The 22,539-nt window shown below is 47.5% G+C and overlaps 1 protein-coding gene and 1 long non-coding RNA gene across 3 annotated transcripts in view; one reads left to right on the top strand and one right to left on the bottom strand.

Annotated features, from left to right (window-relative positions):
- Positions 1-808, bottom strand: part of UNC5B (unc-5 netrin receptor B) — an 81,856-nt gene extending 81,048 nt beyond the window's left edge. For both annotated transcript variants that reach the window (XM_086679913.1, XM_086679914.1), the window contains exon 1: positions 677-808. In XM_086679913.1, the coding sequence (XP_086536039.1) occupies positions 677-755 (79 nt within the window). In that variant the 5' untranslated portion in view covers positions 756-808. The remainder of the gene's footprint in view (positions 1-676) is intronic.
- LOC147575976 (uncharacterized) lies at positions 780-21,754 on the top strand. Its single transcript, XR_015241636.1, has 2 exons — positions 780-1,069; positions 21,464-21,754. It is a non-coding gene; the product is annotated as an uncharacterized LOC147575976 (long non-coding RNA).
- Positions 21,755-22,539: the final 785 nt, after the last annotated feature.

Genomic DNA, 22,539 nt, shown 5'->3' with positions numbered 1-22,539 from the left:
GCAGGATCACTATGTACTCCCCTCCACCCCAACACACATACATACCAAACCCCAGAAAATATCCCTCCAGACCAGCGGATCCTGCGGTCGCAGGGAAAGCTGTGCGAGCAGTATTCGGCCCTTCCCCCTTCGATAGCCAAAGCCTTTCAAGCCTGCCTCCTCCGGCAGGCCGAGCAGACCCGCACTTCCAGTGCTCCGCAGGTTTCTCTATCCCTCCCTCCCGTTTGCTGATTCCGGAGGGTGCAGCGCGTAGGAGCCTGGACGAGCCCGGACCCCGACTAGGAAGTTTCCGGCGAACCGCACATAAACGCAAACCTGACCGAAGCGGCGAGTCTTTCCCCCCCGCCCCCCGGGTCTCCGTGCGCGGGGAACCTGGGGTCCCCTGGAGGCCAGTCCTCCGGTAGGAGCAGACCTCGACTCGGGCACCCGTTCCAAGGAACAGAAGTGATCCCTTCTAGGCGGGGGCAGGAAGCTTACTCTGAACCACCTGGCCTGCGCCGCCCGAGGGGTGGCTGCGCCATCGCCCACTTTGGTGGGCGGAGAAATCTACCTTCTAACTTGGGTGCCGTGGCGCTTTCCCTGTGCACACCGACGCGGTGATGGACCACTTCAACTTCGGGAGACTGGGGCGCAAATGTCCCCTATACGTCCGCCCCCACGCCCGATCGCTCCCTACCTGCTTGGCTCAGCCTCGGGTCCCAGCAGAGCAGCAGCGCCAGCAGCAGCGCGCCCCGCGCTCCGCTCCGGGCCCACATGCTCCCGCGGCCAGGCTCGGGCGCCTCTCCCCCGGGGCTCTCTCCCTGGCCCCAGCCTCGCCGCCGCCGTCTCCGCCGCCGCCGCCTCCTCCTCGCCGTCCTCCCCGGCGCCCGGCCGCGCCAGCCCGTGCCCTCCGTGGGGGCAGCGGCAGCCACGCTGCGCAGAGGGCTGCCGGGCGCTCGGAGCGCAGTGGGTGCCCGGCGCCCGCTCTCCCGCCAGGCTCCGGCGCGCCCCTCTCTGCGCTCCTCAGGCTCTGGGGCTCCGAGCGCTCCCCGCGCTCCCACGCCCTGGCTTCGAAGTTGCGAGACAGAAGGTGAGTGCACTCAGCGACACTCGCAGCAGCCCGCGCCGCGCCGTCCGAACCCCCTCGCGCGCCTCTCTGCGCCCCGCCGCTACCCGCGGCTCCGGCGCCCTCGCCGGCCTCCGCCGCCTGCCACAATGCCGAGCGCCGCCGCTCGCTCGCCCTAGTGAGTCCGCGAGCGGAGGGGGGACGGCTCGCGGCCGGGGCGGGGCCTGGGCGGGCAGGGGCGGGGCCGGCAGGGGGCCCCGGAGGGGGGGAACCGAGGGCCACCCGGGCGCGGCCTCTGCCGAGCTGGGGGCCTTTCAGGGGGGGTCCTCGCGAGCCGGTGGGCCTGGCGACTTGGAAAACCCGGCCGCTGGAAATCAGCTGGAAGTGGAGTCTGGCCAATTTTCTTTTCCAAAAACTAAGGAAGTGTATCTAAGCTCTCCTTTGGCTTGGCTGTGTCAGCTTTCTCATCTGATCAAACTGAGGAGTCTCACTTTTGGCTCGCTTCGTCTGTATTACGTCCCATGCCTTCTACATGCTGGGATGTTTCCAAAACCGACTCTCTAAATGAGAAAATCTTGAACGCCGCCGAAGTCGTGATCAAGCTGGGGCTTACAGCTATGTGAACTTGGGTATGAACTTGGGATGTAGATCATCCTGGATGGGTCTACTTGTCTGAATAACCTCAGGCAGAACTGTTTACCAGACCCCTCTAAACCTCTCGTAGCACTTTAGGGGACTAGGGCGTTAAAAACTTGTCCTCCAAGGAACAGTGGGGTAGAGGGCACGGGTACAAACATTTTTGGCTCAGAGAAACTTGGGCTCTGTTCCTTACCTTCTGTGTGACCTTGAACTGAGCAAGTTACTTAACCATTCTGATGCTCCCTTCATCATCATCTAAAATAGAGAAAAAATTATAATTATTTCATAAGGGGGCATAGGATTGAATGAAAAAAAATTATGTATGGAAACTGCATTAAATGTCAGTAATCTCTCTTTCCAAGATCTCCCCTCCCTGCCAGGCTGCTTCCTGGGGGGTATACCAGTCCTGGCCTTCCAAGGGTAGGCCAAAGGCCATTTAGGTGGAGTTTGAGGGATGGTGGTATTTTAAGATTGAAACACAGAGACGTCAGAAGGGGTGGGCCAGCTAACACTGGCAAACACTTGTGCCCCAGGAATGGGGTTAAGCACTTGATACGCATTACCTCAGTCCTCACAACAATTCTATCCCCATTTTATAGATGAAGGAATAGAGGCACAGAGATGTAAAGTCATTTGCTCAAGATCACACAGCTTGGAGAGAATGAGTGAATGAAGGGGGCAGGGAAGATGGGATTAGAAAGAAACTCTGAGCTGGGGAGCCTCCACCCCCCCCCCCACCCCACCTCTCAGGGGCTGGCCTGGCAGAGAAGGATACTGCCAGCCAGCAGGAATGCCTCTTCTCCCTAGCTCTGATCTGTTCTCTACTTGGGATTTTTCTGGAGCTGGGATCTAGAATAGCTCCTCAAATACAGGTGCCGTGGGCAGCTTCAGGAAGGGTTGAAGGAAGGCTGAGATTGGTCCAGCTGGGCCGAGCAGCCTGTAGGGGATGGGCTGAAATAGAGCCAAGTATGCCCAGGGATACTTTCTAGGCTGAAGAAGAAAGGATTTGGGGACCAGAGGGGACCTGGTGGGGACAGAGGAACAACAAGTATTGCCCATACCCTCCTCCACACACCCTGCCCCACAGGTTGGGGTCCGGAGCCTCTGGGGCAGGGTTCCTATAGTCAGTCTGCCCCTTCCGCCCTCTGTGGCTGGGTACTCAGGATCAGGAGGGTGGATGCGGGTAGTGCCGGACTCCCTGGGAAGAACTTTGGCCAACCGAGAAAGGTCCCTGTGGGCAAAGGTAGGCGGGTTATTTTTAGCTTGGCCCAGGGCAGCCCAGGCAAGGGTAGTGGATGAGAGAGTCAATAGCTGATCACACCAAGCCAGCTCCACCCGTCCATATAACTATAAGCACACATACGTACACATACCTCTGGACACAGTTACAGGCATACCTCACTGATACACACCTACAAAAGCACACACAGGTAAACACACAGCAAAGACCCACAGGTGCAAATGCAAACTGACCCTCCCAGAAACACCTACAAATGGGCACCCAGCTGCAGAGACAACCACATACCTAAGACACAGGACCAAAAAAGGCACACGCACACCCCTTGTCACAGCCACAGACATATACACAGACATACACCCCCAAAAGAACAAACATACTCCTAAGATGACACGGAAGCGGTAGATACTTAGATGCCTGACTACCACGAGGAAACCCATACGGGAACACAGGTACCGAGACCCACAACTGACCATCACCGTCTGGGTGCAGACACATGGTCAAGGACACTATGCTGGACAACTCGGCAGGGAGGGACCTCAGCAGAAACATGGCAGGCGGGGATCACAGGGCTGATGTGCACACACGTGCTCGCTCTCTCTCTCTCTTTCTTAATCAGAAAGCCGGTGTGAATTGGAGATTTTTCCAAAAACTTTCAGTCCTCTGGACTTTGCTGTTCAGGCAGTAGCTGCACCAGGTAGGCCCTTCTAGCCTGGTTTCATGACTTTGTTTAATTCCTGGCGGCAGGGCAGGGGGGGATGGGAGGGCAAGCAAAATAAATGTGGTCATTTATTTGCCCCTCTCCTCCCGGCTGTCCTACCTTCCTCCCCAGCCTAAAAACTCTGTCAACTCTTAAAATATCCCCATGGAGGGGGGTGGGGGTCCTGGGCCCGGTTTTCCCTCCAGGACTCCAGCATCAGGGTGGGGAACTTACCACACTGGGGATCCCTCTGTAATTCCCTGCCCCCCTGCCATGCTGTAACAGTGTGAGTGCTGGCCCTCGGCTGGGGTCAGGGAAAGGCCTTCAGAGGCCCTGAGCCCACACCTTTCCCTGGGATGGGTGAAGAATGGGCAAGGCCCAGGCCCTGGGATGACTCATTAGTGTAACTGGATTAAGAATTACCAAGGTGTTCCCAAACCCAGAGCCATCACACTCGCAGTAAAGGTGTTCCTGCTGTGAGTTAAGGAGGAGGAGGAGGAGGTGATGCGCTGCTGCTTCGAGGCAGGGCCCCTCCTTTCCTGTTCACTATCATGTATCTGGCTTGTAAGACAGCATCCTGCACATGGTAGGCCTACAATCAATATCGGTTGAGTGGAAACATCAATGAGGCTGGAAAAAGAGGGGCTACTGAGCAAAGGGTCCCCAGACTTGTCAAATGGGCCCTAGAAGGAACCTTGCACCTCCCCCTCCATTTCCTGGGGGCCTGGGACCTAGGGCTGGAGGAAGGTGGGCGGGGGGGGGGGGGGGGGGGGGGCACCTTTCTGCAACACTGCTGCTTTGAAATCAGTTCCAGAACCAGCTCTGACCCTCATTGGGGGCTGCAGATGCTTCCACGGGCTACCCTCATTTCTCCCGAACCAGAAGAGCCTGTGGCAGCCAGAGTTGTGGAATCTGGAGTTGAGCTGATTGACGTTTGATGGTCCAGGGACAGCTCTTACCTGCTGGGAGAAGGGGGGGGCTGTCTGCTGAGCCTTTCCTAGCATCAGTGTCCTCGATTGTAAAATGGAAACACTATCTCCTAGAATTAAAAAGAATACACACAAAGCCCCTTATCTGGCTGAACACAAGCTATTTATTTAGTAACAATGCTGATTTAAGAGCCGCTGTCGGGGTTGTCTCGGCCGGCGGGGCTGGCGGCTCCGGGTTGGCCCCTCCTTCTGTGACCAGGACCCGTGTGCTCGCAGCTGCCACTAGGCGGCGCGCTGCAGCTCATTTCCCGCGGCCTGCCGCTGCAACCTCCGTTCTAAGGCCGCGGGTAAGGAAGGGAGAGAAGGGAGAGAAGGCCACGGGTCAGGAAGAGAGCCTTGCTTCCACCCGGGAGCCGCCCAGGAGTGGTTCTTGGGCCCCTAGGTGGTCTGGGGAAGGGAGCTCTCAGACTGCTCGGTTTCGAGGATCTTGTTGCGTGAGGGGGGGAGAAGGGGGTAGGGGGGCTGGGGAGTGGGGTTTGGGATGGGGCGGGAGGTTTAAGGATGAATTCGTAATCCCCCCCCTGGCCCATCCAGTCCATTATGGACCCCAAACACCTGGACCCTGGTGGGGAGGCACCTAACGTTGAGGCCTTTGAAGCTCTACCGTCTCTTTGTAATATTATTATAGCTAATGTTGATTGCTTTCTATGTGCCAGGTACTATCCTGAGTCCTTTATATGCTGACAACAACCTTATGAGACAGGCACTGTTACCCCTATTTATTTGCCAGATAAAGGAACTGAGGCACAGAGAGGCAACTGGCCCACGGTCACATACAGCTTGCAAATGGGCCAGTGGAGATTCAAATCCAGACGGAATGGATCTCAAGCTTATACTCTTTCAATTTTGTATCACATGAAATTTATCATTTAAGAGTGTACAATTCAGGGGCACCTGGCTGATCTTGGGGTCATGAGTTCAAGCTCCATGTTGGGCATTGAGCTTAATAGATAATAAATAAACAAACAAATAAATAAACAAATAAATACGATTCATTGTTTCCTAGTATATTCATGATGCTGTACGGCCATCATCATTATCTAATTCAACAGCAATCCTGTCCCTCCAAAAAAGAAATCCCACACCATTAAGCAGTTACCTCCGCTGTGTCCCTTTCACATTCTTCCCTCTCCCAGCCCCTGGCAACCATGAATCTACTTTCTTGTTTCTGTGCACTTACCTATTCTGGGAATTTCGTATGAACAGATGCATAACACTATGTGACCATCAGGCTTGGGTTCTTAACCTCCGCTAAATACTGTGACAGCCCCCACCCCCACCCAGACACACATCTTTTCTCTTGTCCCCAGGCGAGGGCCTTCTCCCTGGGGTTCAAGCAACAGAAGCAGTTAGTCACAAAAGCCTTGGGGTCAGGCAGATCCGGGTTTAAATCCTGGCTCTGTCTTGGACAATTTACTCATTGTCTCTGCTGTTGCCTTCTGTTAATTAATTTAAAAAAATTAAATTTTTTGCTTTGTTTTGCTTCTGTTAATTAATTAAAAAAAAACTTTGAATTTTAAAACACTTTTAGATCTACAGAAAAATTGTCAAAATGGTATAGAAAGTTCTTATCCAGTTTCCCCTACTTTTAATATGTTACATTAGTACGTAGTATGTTTGCTACAATTAATGAACTGATATTGATATATTATTATGAACTAAACTTCATATTTTCTTAGTTTTTACTTATTCTTTTTCTGCTCCGGGATCCCATCCAGCATGCTACGTTACACGTAGTGATCATGACCTCAGAGGCTACTTTTGGCTTTGAAATTTTCTCAGCCTTTTCTTTGTTTATGTGATCTTGACAGTTCTGAGGATTATTATTGGTCAGGTATTTTGTAGAATGTTCCTCAGTTGGGATTTGTCCATCTTAAAATTCTTAATAACTTTGGAACAAAGAGGCCTCTTCAAAATAATTTTGCATTGGGTTCTACAAATGAAGGTCCTGCTTACAGGACAGAGAAAAGGCCCCAAAGCAGGGCCTGGGATGCGCCCCCAGGCTGTGGCTGGCAGGTCTCCGGCCTGCCCTGAGGGGCCTTTGAGCTCTGTACAGGGAGTGCTGGATGAAAGACCCAGGGTGGGGGGCGCCTGGGTGGCGCAGTCGGTTAAGCGGCCGACTTCAGCCAGGTCAAGATCTCGCGGTCCGTGAGTTCGAGCCCCGCGTCAGGCTCTGGGCTGATGGCTCGGAGCCTGGAGCCTGTTTCCGATTCTGTGTCTCCCTCTCTCGCTGCCCCTCCCCCGTTCATGCTCTGTCTCTCTCTGTCCCAAAAATAAAAAAAAAAAAAAAAAAAAAAAAAAGAAAGACCCAGGGTGGGAAGGAAGCCATAAACCTGGAAGAAGATTGCATTCCAGGCTGAGGGGACAGTGTGAGAAAGATTGCAGGGTCAGGAATGTGGATGGTGTGGTCAGGGTGTGGCGAGGCCCTTGTCGCTCCACCAGGGGACAAAAGGGCAGAGAGGTCAGGAGGGGAAAGCTCCCAGCAAAGGCAAGGGTTGCTGTGCTAGAGATTCTGTAGGAAATGGAGAGTCATGGGTTCTGACTGAGCTGGAGAAAGGCCTGATGGGAACTGAGCTGTGGGAGCATATTTGAGGCTGGGGTGTCGGGGGCAGACTGAGGAGGACAGCCCAGGGCAGGGAAGCCAGGGGTTTGTTGCCCAGGCAGTGTGACTGGCCTGGGGCAGCAGGGGTGGGACCTGGGGACTCTGGACTTTGGGCCTCACTGAGCGTGGGAACTTGGGGCTAGGGGACAGAATGGGGGCCGGGGGAGCCGGGCAGGGGAAGGCAGGATTGCAATGGCAAGAGTAGTAAAAAGTGTTGGAGGGGTGGGTTGGGGAGAAGGTGGAGAATTGCGGTCTGGACATGGTAAATTCGAGGTGCCTGTGGACTCCCCAACGTACCTGTGTGAACGCAGGACTGACCAGTGCTTAGGGGAGTGGCCACTGTCTTAAAAAAGCCAGCTAACGTGTACTAAGCACTTACAGCGAGCCAGATGCCAAGCCAAGAGCTCTACATGAATTAGTTCCTTCGATCTCCATGATGACCTGCGAAGTGGATGCTATGCTTATCCCCATTTTAAAAATGAGAAAACTGATGGGTGCCTCGGTGGCTCAGTCGGTTGAGCGTCTGACTTCGGCTCAGGTCATGATCTCGTGGTCCTTGAGTTCGAGCGCCGTGTCAGGCTCTGTGCCTTCAGCCTCCGTCTGAAGTTGTGAATGGGGAATTATCTCTGTAGAGGGAGGAGGAAGAGGAGAGGGTATGGTCTAACAAGGACTTGCTATTATTAAAAGAGCGAGATAGACCTTTTAAACTTTGGTATTCTCTGTTTCAAACATTGTAGTTTATGGGGTGCCTGGGTGGCTCAGACGGTTGAGCATCCGACTGTTGATTCAGCTCAGATCATGATCCCAGGGTCATGGGATCAAGCCTTGCGTCAGGCTCTGTGCTGAGCGTGAAGCCTGCTTAAGATTCTCTCTCCCCCTCTCTCTCTGCCCCCCTCCCCCACTCCTGTGCTTTCTCTCTCTCTCTCTCTCTCTCTCTCTCTCTCTCTCAAAAAAAAAGACTTGGGGTGCCTGGGTGGCTCAGTCGGTTGGGGATCTGACTTCAGCTCAGGTCATGATCTCACAGTCTGTGAGTTCAAGCCCTGTGTCGGGCTCCGTGCTGACGGCTTAGAGCCTGGAGCCTGCTTCGGATTCTGTGCCTCCCTCTCTCTCTGCCCCTCCCCTGCTCATGCTCTGTCTCTCTCCGTCTCAAAAATAAATAAAAACACTAAAATTTTTTTTAAAAAAGACTGAACATTCTGGTTTAAATGTATTCAGGTAACATCAAGTTAGTTTGTCTAATGAAAACATCAAGACGCTTCATGTTTGTCTGAAAACTATAATAATACAGCACTTGGCATGTATAGGAATGCCTTTTGCCCTTTGATTTCAGAACTGCTCATGTGATGCTTCTAGTATTGTTCATGGAATAATGGGCTGCTAATCAAATTAAACACAGTATTCATACTATCCAGAGAGTATAAGATAATTCACTTGCCGAGATTAATATGTAAATCGACTTTATTTACAAATCACTGTCTTGATAATTACAATTCTGTAAAACTTTCATCTGGGCAAAAGTATAATTACTGAGTTCTAGCAGTTCCTCGAACTGAAACTGAGAGGTTATTCAAAATTAATCTGTAAGAGACAAAATTCCCATGTTTCTGGGATTGCGGGGCTCTGGGTTTTCAGTAGCTGGTTCTTTTGAAAGTAACTCACTACTATTGTCAGGGTAAATGCCAAAGAAATTATTCTGGGGAGAGTATTCTTGAGGTGGGCCTCCCAAGTTGTGAATTGGCTGCACGGGCAATGAACATCTTAATTGGAGGAAGAGGGAAAGGAAAAAATCCCCGTGGTGGAATAGACTGTGTGTGTGTGTGTGTGTGTGTGTGTGTGTGTGTGTGTGTGTATTTGAGGAGAGGGATAGTATAAACCTTTCCTTTCTGTTGCACACTGACTCTACGGCGAAGGGCCATATAGGGAGCACCCCTTGTCACTTCCTCTGCCCCATCTTGTAATATCAGCAGTCAGCTCATCTGGTTCTGGATATTTATATTTCTCTTTGTTCCACTCTTTTGCCATAAAATCGATTCCACTGTGAACTATGAATTTAGACCTATTAAGCCTTTCATTGGTTGCTTCTCAGTCTGCGGTTGCTGATGACTCTTTATCACTGCTAGTATCTTTTAAGCAGATGCCGAGTCTGCGGGTGTGCATGGGTATGCATATTCTTTCTTAAAATGGCTAAGCTTTTCAAGGGCTTTACCTTTTCTTTCGAGTAGTTAGGTAAGTTGTATGGTGAGAGATTTCTAAACCAGTGAGAACTTCTGCTCCAAGTGAAGAGAGCTGTAAAAAATTCTAATGATTGCTGTCCAGAATTCTATCACTCAAGGACCAGGGCAGTGGAGTGCCTGGATGGCGTAGTCGGTTGAGCTTCTGACTCTTGATTTCGACTCTGCTCGTGATCCCAGGGTTGTGGGATCGAGCCCCGTGTTGGGCTCTGCGCTGAGTGTGGAGCCTGCTTGGGATTCTTAATCTATCTCTCTCTCCCCCTCTGCCCCTCTTCCCTTCTTGCCTGTGCGCTCTCTCTCTCTCAAAATTTAAAAAAAAAAAAAAAAAAAAAAAGGACCTGTGCAGAAATCGGTACTTAAACTGGTGCTTTCTGGTTGGAGTGACCTACTGGAACCAGGAGATCCCAAATGGTGGAGGAGGTCAAGGTCAAGGAAAGGAAAGTTCAAGAACTGATACACCCACATTCCTGCCCACTGCTTCCTCTTCTTTTAAAAAATTCGGCTGAGGGGCGCCTGGGTGGCGCAGTCGGTTAAGCGTCCGACTTCAGCCAGGTCACGATCTCGCGGTCCGGGAGTTCGAGCCCCGCGTCAGGCTCTGGGCTGATGGCTCAGAGCCTGGAGCCTGTTTCCGATTCTGTGTCTCCCTCTCTCTCTGTCCCTCCCCCGTTCACGCTCTGTCTCTCTCTGTCCCAAAAATAAATAAACGTTGAAAAAAAAATTAAAAAAAAAAAATTCGGCTGAGGTGTAAGTTACATACAAGGAAATGCACAGATCTTGAGTGTAGAGTTCTATGACTTTGACAAGCAAACACACCTAGTAACCACGCTCCCAATCAAGGTATGAACATTTCCATCATCTGGGAAAATTCCCTGGTCTCCTTCCCAGTCAGTCCTCACCCTACAGAGGCAACCACTGTTCCGTTTTTTTAACAGCGTAGATGAATTTTGCTTATTCCTGAATGCCGCATGCATGGAATCAGATAATGTGGACGCTTCTGTGACTGGCTCCTTTTGTTTACCGTAATGACTGAGATCCACACTCCAGCTTGCTGTGGTAACGAAGTTCCTTCCTTGTTATTACTAAATAGTATTAATTATTCGGACATATCCCGATTTGTTTATTCACTCTCTTGTAATGGACATTTGGATTGTTTACCAGATTAGTCTGGTAGGAGTAAAGCCTCTATGAATATTCTGGAACAAATTCTTTTTTTTTTTTTTTTGGAAACATAGGTGTCCATTTTTTCTACAGTAAGCAAGAGTGAAATTGCTGGCTCCTCAGGGAAAAATATATTTAATTTTAGAGAAAATGGCCACAGCAGTTTTTCAAAAGTGATTGTTTCAGTTTGTGCTCCCGCCTTCAATGCTGGAGAGCTCCAGTTTTAGTCCTCACCAGCATTTGATATTGTCGGTGTTTTTGACGAAACCAGAGGGTGTGAAGTGATATCTCATTCTGGTTTTAACTGTGATGCTGGCCACCTTTTCATATGCTTATTAGCCACTCAGTGTCGTCTTTTATGATGGATCTGTTCAAACCTGTTGCCCAATCTTTCTTGGGATGTTTCTCCTTTTACTATTGGTTTGTAGGAGTTCTTTGAACATTCTGAGTACACATCCCCTGTCAGATGAGTCCTTCCGCCTATAGTTTGCTTTTGCATTTTGTTACAAGTGTGTTTTAAAGAGCCGACATTTTCAATGTTGACAAAGATCGAATGCTTTATATTTCTTCTTTTATGATTACTGCATTTTGTGTGATAGAGATATTCTTCTGTTGCCTTCCAGAACGTTTATTGTAATTAGCGTTTTTGTTTAAGTCTATTATCCGTCGCTAATTATGTTTAGTGTGTAGTGTGAGATGGAGGTCGAGGATCATTTTCCCCCCATATTTTTATTCACTGCCTCCAGCGTCATTTTTTCGAAAAGACTTTCCCTTCCGCATTGAATTGCTTTGGCCCCCTTTATCAGAAATCAATGAACTGTGAAAGTGTGAATCTATTTCTTGATCCTCTGTTCTGTTTCATTAATCCATTTGTCTATCCTTACCCCAATACCACACCGTCTTCACTACCGTAGATTTACAGTTAACCTGTTAACTCTCTAACCTTCTTCTTTTTTTTTTCAATATTATTTTGAATTCTAGATCACACACGTTTTTATTACCTTTAGAAGCAACTTGTTAATTTTCATTAAAAAAGTTAAGATTTTGATAAGATGTCATCGAATGTATACATCAATTTGGGGAGAACTGACCTTCTTAACATTGAGTTTTCCAGTCTGCAAACAGGCATCTCTTCATTTTCTTAACTTCTCTGGGCCTTATTCTGTCATTTTCAATGTAGAGACTTTGTATATTTTTATTAAACGTATTCCTATGTATCTTACAGGTTTTTATGCTATTAAAATGGTTTTTCTGACATTTTCTAATTGACTGTATAAACATACAATTGATTCTGTATAATGACCTTGTATATTGTGCATTACTAAATTTACTAATTAATACTAGCTGTTTTATCTGGGTTCTGTTCATGCGCAAACATATCGTCTGTGAATAAAAAGCATTTTACTCATTCCATACTAATTGTTATGAATTATATTTATTTCTCATGCCTTATTGTACTGGCTAAAATCTCCAGCACAGTGTTGAACAGAAGTGATGAGGGCAGACATTATACACATGTTCTGGATCATAGGGGGAAAGTGTTCATATTTCATCATTAAGTATGACGTCAGCTGTCCGTCAGCTTTCCACAGCTGTTTTCCTTCTATTTTATTCCCACTTTGCTTAGTTTTTATTTATTTATTTATTTATTTTTATTTTTTTAGATCATGAATGGGGATTGGATTTTGTCCGATGCTTTTTCTGCATTGATTGAGATGATCATAACTTTTTTCTTCTTTCTTTGGTTCCTGTGGTAAATTACAGTGATTTATTTTCAGGTGAGAAGCTAGCCTTTCATTACTGGGATAAACCACATTTTGTCATCCTATATTATCCTTTTGGTATCTTTCTGAATTCAACTTGCCCATATTTTGTTAAGGCATGTTTACATTGATGTTCATGAGGGATGTTGGTCTATACTTTTATTTTTTGTAATAGTGTTGTGAGGTTTCAGTGGTGAGTCAGGCTGGTATCATAAAGTGAGTAGGGGACCATTTCCTCCTTTCTAGTTTTAGAAAAAGTTGGTATGAGATTGGCATTGGTATTATTTCTTTTTTTTTTTTTTAAGTTTTTTTAAACGTTTATTTATTATTAAGAGACAGAGAGAGACAGAGCATGAGCAGGGGAGGGGCAGAGAGAGAGGGAGACACAGAATCCAAAGCAGGTTCCAGGCTCTGAGCTGTCAGCACAGAGCCCCGTGTGGGGCTCGAACTCACAAACCGTGAGACCATGACCTGAGATGAAGTCAGTCGCTCAACCGACTGAGCCACCCAGGCGCACTGGCATTATTTCTTCCTTACATATTTGAAAGAATTTTCAGTGAAGCCACTTGAAACTAGTGTTTTCTTTGTTGAAGGTTTTAGTTGTTAACCCAATTCTATAATGGATTCAGGCCCGTTAATATTTTCTATTTCTCCTTGGGCCAGTTTTGGTCATCTTTACGTTGATGGAATTTCTCCAGTTCATCTCAATTGTCATATTTATTTGTGTATGGTTTTAGTACAGAACTAATTATATCCCCTGTTTTGTTTTTGGTATTGGCAATTTGAGTGTCTTCTTGTTCTCTTTCTTTCTTTTTCAGTCCAGTTAAGGGGTTATCAGTCTTTTGATAAGATCTCTTTCAATCTTTCAAATGACCAGATTTGTCTTTGAGGACTTTTTCTTTTATCTATTTTTTATATTATTATTTTTTGCTCTATTTTTTTAAGTTTATGTATTTATTTTGAGAGAGAGAGGGAGAGAGAGAGGGAGAGGGAGAGGGAGAGGGAGAGGGAGAGGGAGAGGGAGAGCGAGCTTGGGAGAGGCAGAGAGAGAGGGAGAGAGAGATAGGATCCCAAGCAAGCTTCACACTGTCAGCTCAGAGGCCGATGCGGGGCTCAAACCCACAAACCGTGAGATCATGACCTGAGCTGAAACCAAGAGTTGGACGCTTCACCGCCTGAGCCACCCAGGTGCCCCTGTTTTCTGTTCTATTAATTCTTTCTTTCTACTTACTATGGAACTTGATCTTCTTACTTCTTAACATGCACTCTTGGCTCGTTGATCTTTCGCTTTATTCCTGTCTAATACAAGCAGTTAGAGCTACGCTTTCTTTTTAGCAGCACTTTATTCACATTCCATTCATCTTGATATGTTTTCTTGTCCATCTCGTTTAGTTTCTTCAAATACTTACAAGGAGGAAGAAAAGGCATGGGGCGACAAAGGAATAAGGAACAGAATGAACGAACAAAACAAATAATAAAGTGGCCAATGTAAGCCATAACATATCAATTATTACTTTATCTTTTTAAAAAGTTTGTTTGTTTGTTTGTTTGTTTATTGAGAGTGTGCTGCAAGTGTGAGTAGGGAAGGGGCAGAAAGAGAGAGAGGGAGAGCGAGAATCCCAAGCAGGCTGCGGGTTGTAAGTGCTGAGCCTGATGTGGGGCTCGAACGCATGAACCATGAGAACAGAACTATGACCTGAACAGAAATCAAGAGTCAGATGCTTAACCAACTGAGCTACCCATGTGCCCCTACTTTATTTTTTTTTTAAGATTTTATTTGTAAGTAATCTCTATACCCAATGTGGGGCTCAGACTTACAACCCCAAGATCAAGAGTCACATGCTCTACTGACTGAGCCAACCAGGCACCCATCTAATAATTACTTTAAACGTAAATCATCTAAATACATCAATTAAAAGATGGTGATTGGCACAGTAGATAGAAAATTACCTAGTCATATAGTATCTACAAGACACCCACTTCACATATAGCAATATAGGTAAAAAGAGAAAAAACTATACTGTGCAATCACTAATTTTTAAAAAGCAGAGTGGCTGTATTAATAAGATCAAGTGGACTTCAGAACAAAGGAAATTACCAGGGACAAAGAAGGACATTAAATATTGATAAAAGGGAAAACACACCAAGAAGACATAGAAATCCTAAAAGTGTATGCACCAGACGACAGAGCTTCAAAATCTATGAAGCAAACACTGACAAAACTGGAAGGAGAAATAGAAATAGATCTATCTGCAGTTACAGTTGGAGACCTTAACATCCCTTTCTCTCTACCAGACAAAAAAGAATCAATAAGGATATAGAAAAAGTGAGCAATAGTGTCAGACAACAGATCTAATAGGTATTTATAAAACACTGTCCCCAAACAGTAGAATACATATTCTTTCAGGTGCTCATGTAAAATTCACAAAAGTGTACCATATCCTGGACTTTAAAGCAGATTCCAACAAATTAAAAGAATTGAAATCATGTAGTCTGACCATGAGGGGAATCATACTGGAAATTAATAATAGGATGATAACAGGAAAATCTCCTAACACTTGAAAAAAATACCTAGAACTGAATTATAATGATAGTACAGCATAATTGTGAGATGCAGCAAAAACAGTGCTGAGAGGGAAATTCATAGCCCTGAATACTTATGTCAGAAAAGAGGAAAAGATCTCAAAATAATTTCCCTTAGTTCAAAATATTATCTAACTTCCCAGAGCATTATTCTTTGACCAATGAGTTATTTAGAAGTGTGCTATTTAATTGGCAAATATGTGATGTTTTCTAGACACCTTTTTGTTATTGATATTTAATTTATCCAAGTGTGGTCACAGAACAAACTTTTCATGACTTCAGTCCTTTAAAATTTATTATAATGTGGAGCGCCTGGGTGGTTCAGTCGGTTAAGTGTTCAGCTCTTGGTTTCGGCTCAGGTCATGATCTCATGGTGTGTGAGTTCGAGCTCCACATTGGGGTTCACACTGACAGTGCAGAGCCCGCTTGGGAGTCTTTCTCTCTCCCTTGCTCCCTCTCCCTCCCTCTCTCTGCTCCTCCCCTGCTTGTGTTCTATCTCTCAAAATAAATAAAATAAACTTTAAAAATGTTTAAAATTTACTATAATGTGTTTTTGATGAATATCTGTAACCATAATCTATATAATATCACAATAAGTATTCTGTGTACATATATAAATAATGTATATTCTATAATTGTTAAATGTAATATTCTATAAATGTCAGGTAATTTGTTGAAAACAACTAACAAACTGATAGTTTTCTTCAAATCTACTTCCTTTGTTCAAATCATATTTCCTTTTTAATCTTATTCAAATACTCAAAGAATAATGTTAGAGTGTTCTATTGCTTTTAGTTGTCTGAATACTCGCTTCATGTACTTTGAAGCACTTTGAAGTACTTTACAACATAGACATTTGGGAAGGTCAAGTCTCCTCAATAAATTGACCATTTATCATGGTGTAATGTCTCTTTATTGCTAGTAACACTTTCTTTTGAAGGCTGGTTTGTCTGGTATTACCATAGCAACAACCTTTTCCTACGTAATAAGAAAAATGTGTTTTATATGTTAGAGTACAATATTTTAAGTAGAAAATATAGCTGCCTTGAGCAATAAGAGAAAAGGCAAACAAGTCTATCAAATTGATTCTATAAACTTTGTGTATTTGTTATACATATGGACCAGAACATATACTCTAAACAATGTGGACAGTTTTATTGGAATCTAAATGTATGTTAACGTATAATAAACTGCACATATTTGACGTGTATAACTTGTAAGTTTAGACACCACCCATGGAACCATGACCACCCCAAGATTGTGACCCTATCTATTGCTCCTGCAAGCTTCCTCATGCTCCTTTGTAATCCCACCCTCCTGTCCCTTTATCTTCCCCACCCTCCCAAGCAAACACCAGTCTGCTTTCTTTCACTGGGTGTTAGTTTGCGTTTTCTAAACATGGAATCACACAAGATGTACTCTTCTTTTGTTTGGTTTCTTTCTCTTGGCATACTTATTTTGAGACTCATCCATGTTGTTAAGCATATCCATAGTCTATTCTTTATTATTGAGTAGTAACATATTATATGGATATACCGCAATTTGATTATTCAATCGCTTCTCGACATATGGGTTGTTTCTAGTTATTACAAATAAAACTGTCCCGAGTATTTGCATGTAAGTCTTTTTTTAAGCATTCTCTATACTCAAAGTTGGGCTCAAACTCAAAACCCTGAGACCAAGAGTCAGATGCTCATCTGACTGAAGCCGCATCTGCCCCTGTGTGCAAGCCTTTATATGGATACGTGCTTTCATTTCTCTTAACTATCTAGGGATGGAATCCCTGGTTTATACACTAGGTGTGTATTTAAACTTCTAAGATACTGACAAACTGTTTTCCAAAGCGGTTGTACCAGTTCACCTTCCCACCAGTAGTGGGTGAGAGTTGCGGTCTTTCCACATTCTTGCCAATGTTTGGTATGGTCAGTCTTTTTCGTTGTAGCCATTCTACTGGGTACGATGAAACACCTGTTTCAGTCTTTTGTTCATCTCTCAATTGGCTTTTTATTTTCTTACTGTTGAGATTTGAGAGAGATACATTTATATAATTGAAATATATATACACGTTTGAGATATGTATACACTGGCTCAGAAGAAAGGAAATCCTGCCATTTGCAACACCGTGGATGAAACTTAAGGGCATTATGCTGGGTGAAGTAAGTCAGATGGAGAAAGACAAATACTGTATGGTATCACTTATATGGAGAATCTTAAACGGCCAAGTTTATAGAAGCAGAGTAGAGTGGTGGTGGCCAGGAGCTGCGGGAGGGGGAAATGGGGAGATTCAGGTCAAAGGGTACGAACTTCCAGTTACAAGATCGAGTAAGTTCTGAGGATTTAATGTATTATAGCTAATAGTAGTATATTATAGACTCGAAAGTTGCTAAGATCTTAAATGTCCTCACTATAAAAAAAAAAAAAAGGAATTTTCATTATGTGGTGTGATGGAGGTGATACCGTGTTTTGCAATAAACGAGTGTATCAAATCAACAGGTTGTACACCTTAAACTTTCACAATGTTATATGTCAATTATATCTCAGTAAAGCCGAAAACATTATATAGGTTCTAGCCGGTACAATTAGGCAAGGAAGAGAAATCAGAGGCAAGGAAATTGGTGAGAAATAACTACCACCGTCTTTATTTGCAACATGATGGCCTATGTGAAAAATCTGACGGAATCTCTAAGACAGCCACAAGAATTAAGAAGCAAATTTTGTGGGGCGCCTGGGTGGCGCAGTCGGTTAAGCGTCCGACTTCAGCCAGGTCACGATCTCGCGGTCCGTGAGTTCGAGCCCCGCGTCAGGCTCTGGGCTGACGGCTCGGAGCCTGGAGCCTGTTTCCGATTCTGTGTCTCCCTCTCTCTCTGCCCCTCCCCCGTTCATGCTCTGTCTCTCTCTGTCCCAAAAATAAATAAATGTTGAAAAAAAAAATTAAAAAAAAAAAAATAAAAAAAAAAGAAGCAAATTTTGCAAGGCTGCAGGATATAAGATCAATATATTTAGAAATCAATGTGTTTCTTTTTTTTTTTAATTTTTTTTAACGTTTATTTATTTTTGAGACAGAGGGAGACAGAGCATGAACGGGAGAGGGGCAGAGAGAGAGGAAGACACAGAATCGGAAACAGGCTCCAGGCTCCGAGCCGTCAGCACAGAGCCCGATGCGGGGCTCGAACTCACAAACTGCGAGATCATGACCTGAGCCGAAGTCGGACGCTTAACCGACCGAGCCACCCAGGCGCCCCACGATTTTTTTTTTTTAAAAATTAATTTAATTTAATCTTCCTTCCAGGGCAGTCGATGTAGTGTTACAGCAGTTTCAGGTGTACATTATAGTGATTCGACGGTTCCAAACGTCACCCAGCGCTCGCCACGACAGACGCTTGTGTGGCCTTAAAAAGCCCTCTAGTCTGGCTAACCCTCAGTTCCCTCTCCGGGAAGCGGGAAGCGGGTGCAACACCTGCCTTGTGGGGTCATGGTGAGAAGAAACTGAGTTGGGCTTTGTGGTATGAGGGCTCGGGGGCTTGACACACATCAACTCCTAGACCTGAGGTCAGAGTACCTGTCTCTCTCTGAGGGGCTGCCTCAGTCCCAACCCTTAGCACTGGCAACAGCAAAGGGACCTTGCAGGACCTTTAGTTCCCCCCCCCCTCCACCCCGTAATTGCTACCTGTCTCTGCTTCCAAGCTGTCCCCCACATAATATAGCTTGGTAAGGAAAATAAGGACTTTTTTCTCCAGCTTATAGGTAAGTCTGTCTAAAAGCACTGTTACGGGTTGTGTTGTGTCCCCTCATCCTCAAGAACAAAACAAAACAAAACAAAAACAGGTATGTTGAAGTCCTAACTCGCATTATCTCACACTGTGCCCTATTTGGAAATAGGGTCTTTGCAGATGTAACCAAGTTAAGATGAGGTGTTTGGGGCGGGCCCTAATCCAGCATGCCTGGTGTCCTGCAAGGAGAAATCCGAACTCACACGGAGGGAAGAGGCTGTGAACAGGCAGGAAGAGCCACGTGAAGACAGAGGGTGGCAGCCACAGGCCAAGGGAGTCTGCCGGCCACCTCCAGAAGCCAGGGAGAGCCGAGGAGGGTTTGTCCCCAGTCTCCGCGAGAGCCCTTGTGGACACGCTGATCTCAGGCTTCCAGCCTTCAGGGCAGTGGGACAATAAATGTCCTTTTTAAAAAAAAAATTTTTTTTTAGTGTTTATTTACTTTTGAGAGAGAGACTGTGTGTGAGGGGGGAAGGGACAGAGAGAGAGGGAGACACAGAATCTGAAGCAGGCTCCAGGCTCTGAGCTGTCAGCACAGAGCCAGATGTGGGGCTTGAACTCACAGACCATGAGATCATGACCTGATCCAAAGTCAGAGGCTTAACCGACTGAGCCACCCAGGAAGCTAACACAAGTACCTTAAAGTGCTGCTTTAATACCTCTACATACAACCAAGTGCAAGTCCCCTACCCGCCCCGCTCTGTGCTCCCTCAGTATCTGAGTGTCTTCCCCGCCCCCGCTCCCCACCCTACTAAGTGGGGGGGGGGGGGGGGGCTGTGCAGCTGGATCTGCCCAGCCCCACCCAGACAAGCAGCTACCGGTTCCCCTGCATCCGGCTCCTTCCACCCCCACTCTCTGGTCCCAACCTGCTCTCACTTGCGAGGAACCCCCTCTCTCCTCACTGTCCAAAGGGGGAGACCCCGACCCTCCGGGAGCCCTCCTGGGCTCTGCAGTAGGTGGTCCCGTGGGATCCCACAGCCCCCTTGCACAGGAGGGTGCTGCCGGCCCAGTGCTTAGGCATGGAGACACCGAGGCTCACGGCAGTTGGGTATAACCTGCCTGAAGACGGCCGGCTCATGAAGGGAGCGTCAAGAACCAGGCTCAGGGGTCACTCATCACCTTCCTCCGTGCGGTGCCCCAGGCCGGTGCCAGTGCCGCAAGCCGGCCCCTCCCCTGGGCTGCTGTCCTCCCTGAGGCCATCCCGGCAGGCCTGCAGGGCCGGCTGGACTCTCCCGCTGTCTTCAGGCATTCTTGCTAGAGAAGCAAGCTCCTTTCCTCGTGGTTCTGCTCAGGCAGGAGCCCCCCCGCCCCGGGCTGGGATGGTCTTTTCCTGTTGAACACTGATTTACTGTGTTTCGCACTGAGCTTACTTACCCCAGGGAAAAACACGCTGGGAAGCAGAGAGCAGCAGCTTGTGAAGACAGAGCGTCCTCCGAGGTTCTTTCCTCCCCGCCCTCTTTTTAAAAATCGCTTATTCTGATGTTAGTCAATTGCATAACATCCTATTAATTTTTTTCCATCCTCCATCATGTGCCCTGGAAACTTCACTGATAGCTGACTGGATCTCACTGGGGTGCACAGGGCACTGGGAGGTCGGGGGTCCAGTTCTGGCATGTGTCCTCACTCCCTGTGTGAACTTGGGCAGGTCACCCTGATGCGGACGGTCCCGTCTACTGGGCGCTGCTCTGCTCTGGGCTCTCTGCACCGGTCACCTCACCCGTGCTCACAGGGTGTGGATGGATGTGCACAAATGGCTACAAGGGGTGTGGGAGCCTCACTAGCAAACGTGGGCGCTGAGGCTCAGAGAGGCTGAAGAACTCGAGCAATGCCACCCAGTGAGTAACATCAAGGCCGGGGTTTATGATGAGACCAGTCGACTCCGATTGTTTTCACCACACCGTGCTGGGTGCCCGTCTCCCCAGCTGTGAAATGGGGGAGCGGACCAGGTGGCGAGCTTTCTGGACACATGCCTCTACACTTGTCCCCTTAAAAATCCCTTCTTCATCCCGCAACCAGTGACCCTCTAAAGCATAAACCTGATCATAGTACTTGCACAATCTGCAGGGACCTTGTTTATTTGCTTACTCGTTTATCGCGTGTCTTCCCCCGAGGGCAGCGGGCAGTCTGTCCTCTCAGGGTCGAATCCCGGCACAGAGAACGGTGCCTGGTGACAGCAGGTGCCCGGGCCGTGGCGGCTGCTGCTGTTCAATTCGCACAGCGTGGTGGCCGGGTTGAGAGGTGGGAACCGGGCTGGGGTGGGAGGTGAGTCTGTAGGGCAAACTTGGCTGCCCTGGGTTGGCCTTGAAGTAGGTCCGGACCTCAAGTTTGCCCGGCTGATCATCATGATGAAGTTGGTGAAGTTAGCCTTTGGTTCTTGGGATGCCCCCTCTTGACTGCCAAACCAAGCCCCTCCCTGCCAGCTTATTTTCACCAGTGTCTTACCGATGAGCTATTTCTGTTTCTTCTCTATAGCTGTCTGTATTTTCATGAGATCTGAGTGGAACATAACGTGCTGGGGATCCAAAGGGATGCGGTGCTAATGGTGGAATTTTAGACATTGTGAAAGACTAGAGGAGACATATTTTGGGGCAGTTAGTGTCTAAGCAGGACCTCAAAGCCTTCCTGGTGTGCAGTGACTCACTCCAGATGGGGAAGAGATACGGCTGCTCCCTGGTCACCTGTTTCAGGAAGGGCGAGGCAGCTGTCTCACCCATGCTAATCGTCACTGTCTCCCTTCTCCCCGTTGTAGGATCGTGGTCATCTCTTCTGACTCACCCACCCCACACCCCTCGTTGGACCAGAATGGACCTGAAGCCCAGAGAGGGTAGGAACTTGGCCGAAGTCGCACAGCGCGACAAACGGCCTATGCTACGTAGCCCTATCTTTCTGACTCCTGAAGCCCAGAGAGGGTAGGAACTTGCCTGGAGTTGCACAGCGTGACAAATGGCCTATGCTATGTAGCCCTGTCTTTCTGACTCCCAGTCTTTGTTCACCCAAGTGATTTTCAGTCTTATCATCGTAATAAAATCCAGTGTGCTTTTAGCGTTGTACTGGCCACTTTTCATGATAAATATTAAATTGATGTTTGTTGACCGAATAAGTGAAAAGGTGGGTCTATTCCTGTACAGAGAAGAAGCGGAGATAGAGTGGGGGGTGGGGGAGGGAGAGCCAGAGGAATCCTTGAAGAGAAGTGGGAAGCAGGATGGCTGTAGCTTTCAATTAACATCTTGCTTTGCAGACCGAGCTCTCCACAGGGTATCTGCTTCCTTTGGGTATTGGGTCTAGGATTGGGTCATCGGCCACGGGCTCAGGTCTCCAATCTCTACATGCTTGCACTGGCAGACCTTCCTCCCTGGCATCTCTTCACTCTGTAGAGGTCTGGTCCACGTCAAGTGTGGGACATAAGAGGGGATTCCGGCATTATCTTCCTGCTTGGGAAAGTAGGCACAGAGAAGCAGAGCGACTCTCCCCCAGGCCACACAGCAATTCCTGTCTTGCACTGCAGCCCCTAGAAACTACCTTGTCTGGAATTTTGGCCTTTCACATTCTCTCCCTGGGAGCAGGGCCAGGTTAGAGGTGGTTTCAAGGACTGTGTGAAAACCTGCTCCACGCAAACGGTCCAGAGAAACTCGGGACAGAGGGAAATGTAACAGGACAGGCAAGTCCATCTGGTTCCTCTCTGGGCCCAACTCCTCATCCCTCAGGGTCCTCTCCCTTCAGGCAGATCCGTGATAAGCTAGAGAGTTTCTGGCAGGCTTGGGAGCCCGAGGGGGCCCTGCACACGGGTGACCCAAGCCCAGATATTACAAGGGAGGAACTGGGGTC

The sequence above is a fragment of the Puma concolor genome, chromosome D2 (genome assembly GCF_028749965.1).
Source record: "Puma concolor isolate L17-30 chromosome D2, mPumCon1.1.hap2, whole genome shotgun sequence".
Lineage (NCBI taxonomy): Eukaryota > Metazoa > Chordata > Mammalia > Carnivora > Felidae > Puma > Puma concolor.
This window is presented reverse-complemented; position numbering and strand designations above follow the sequence as displayed.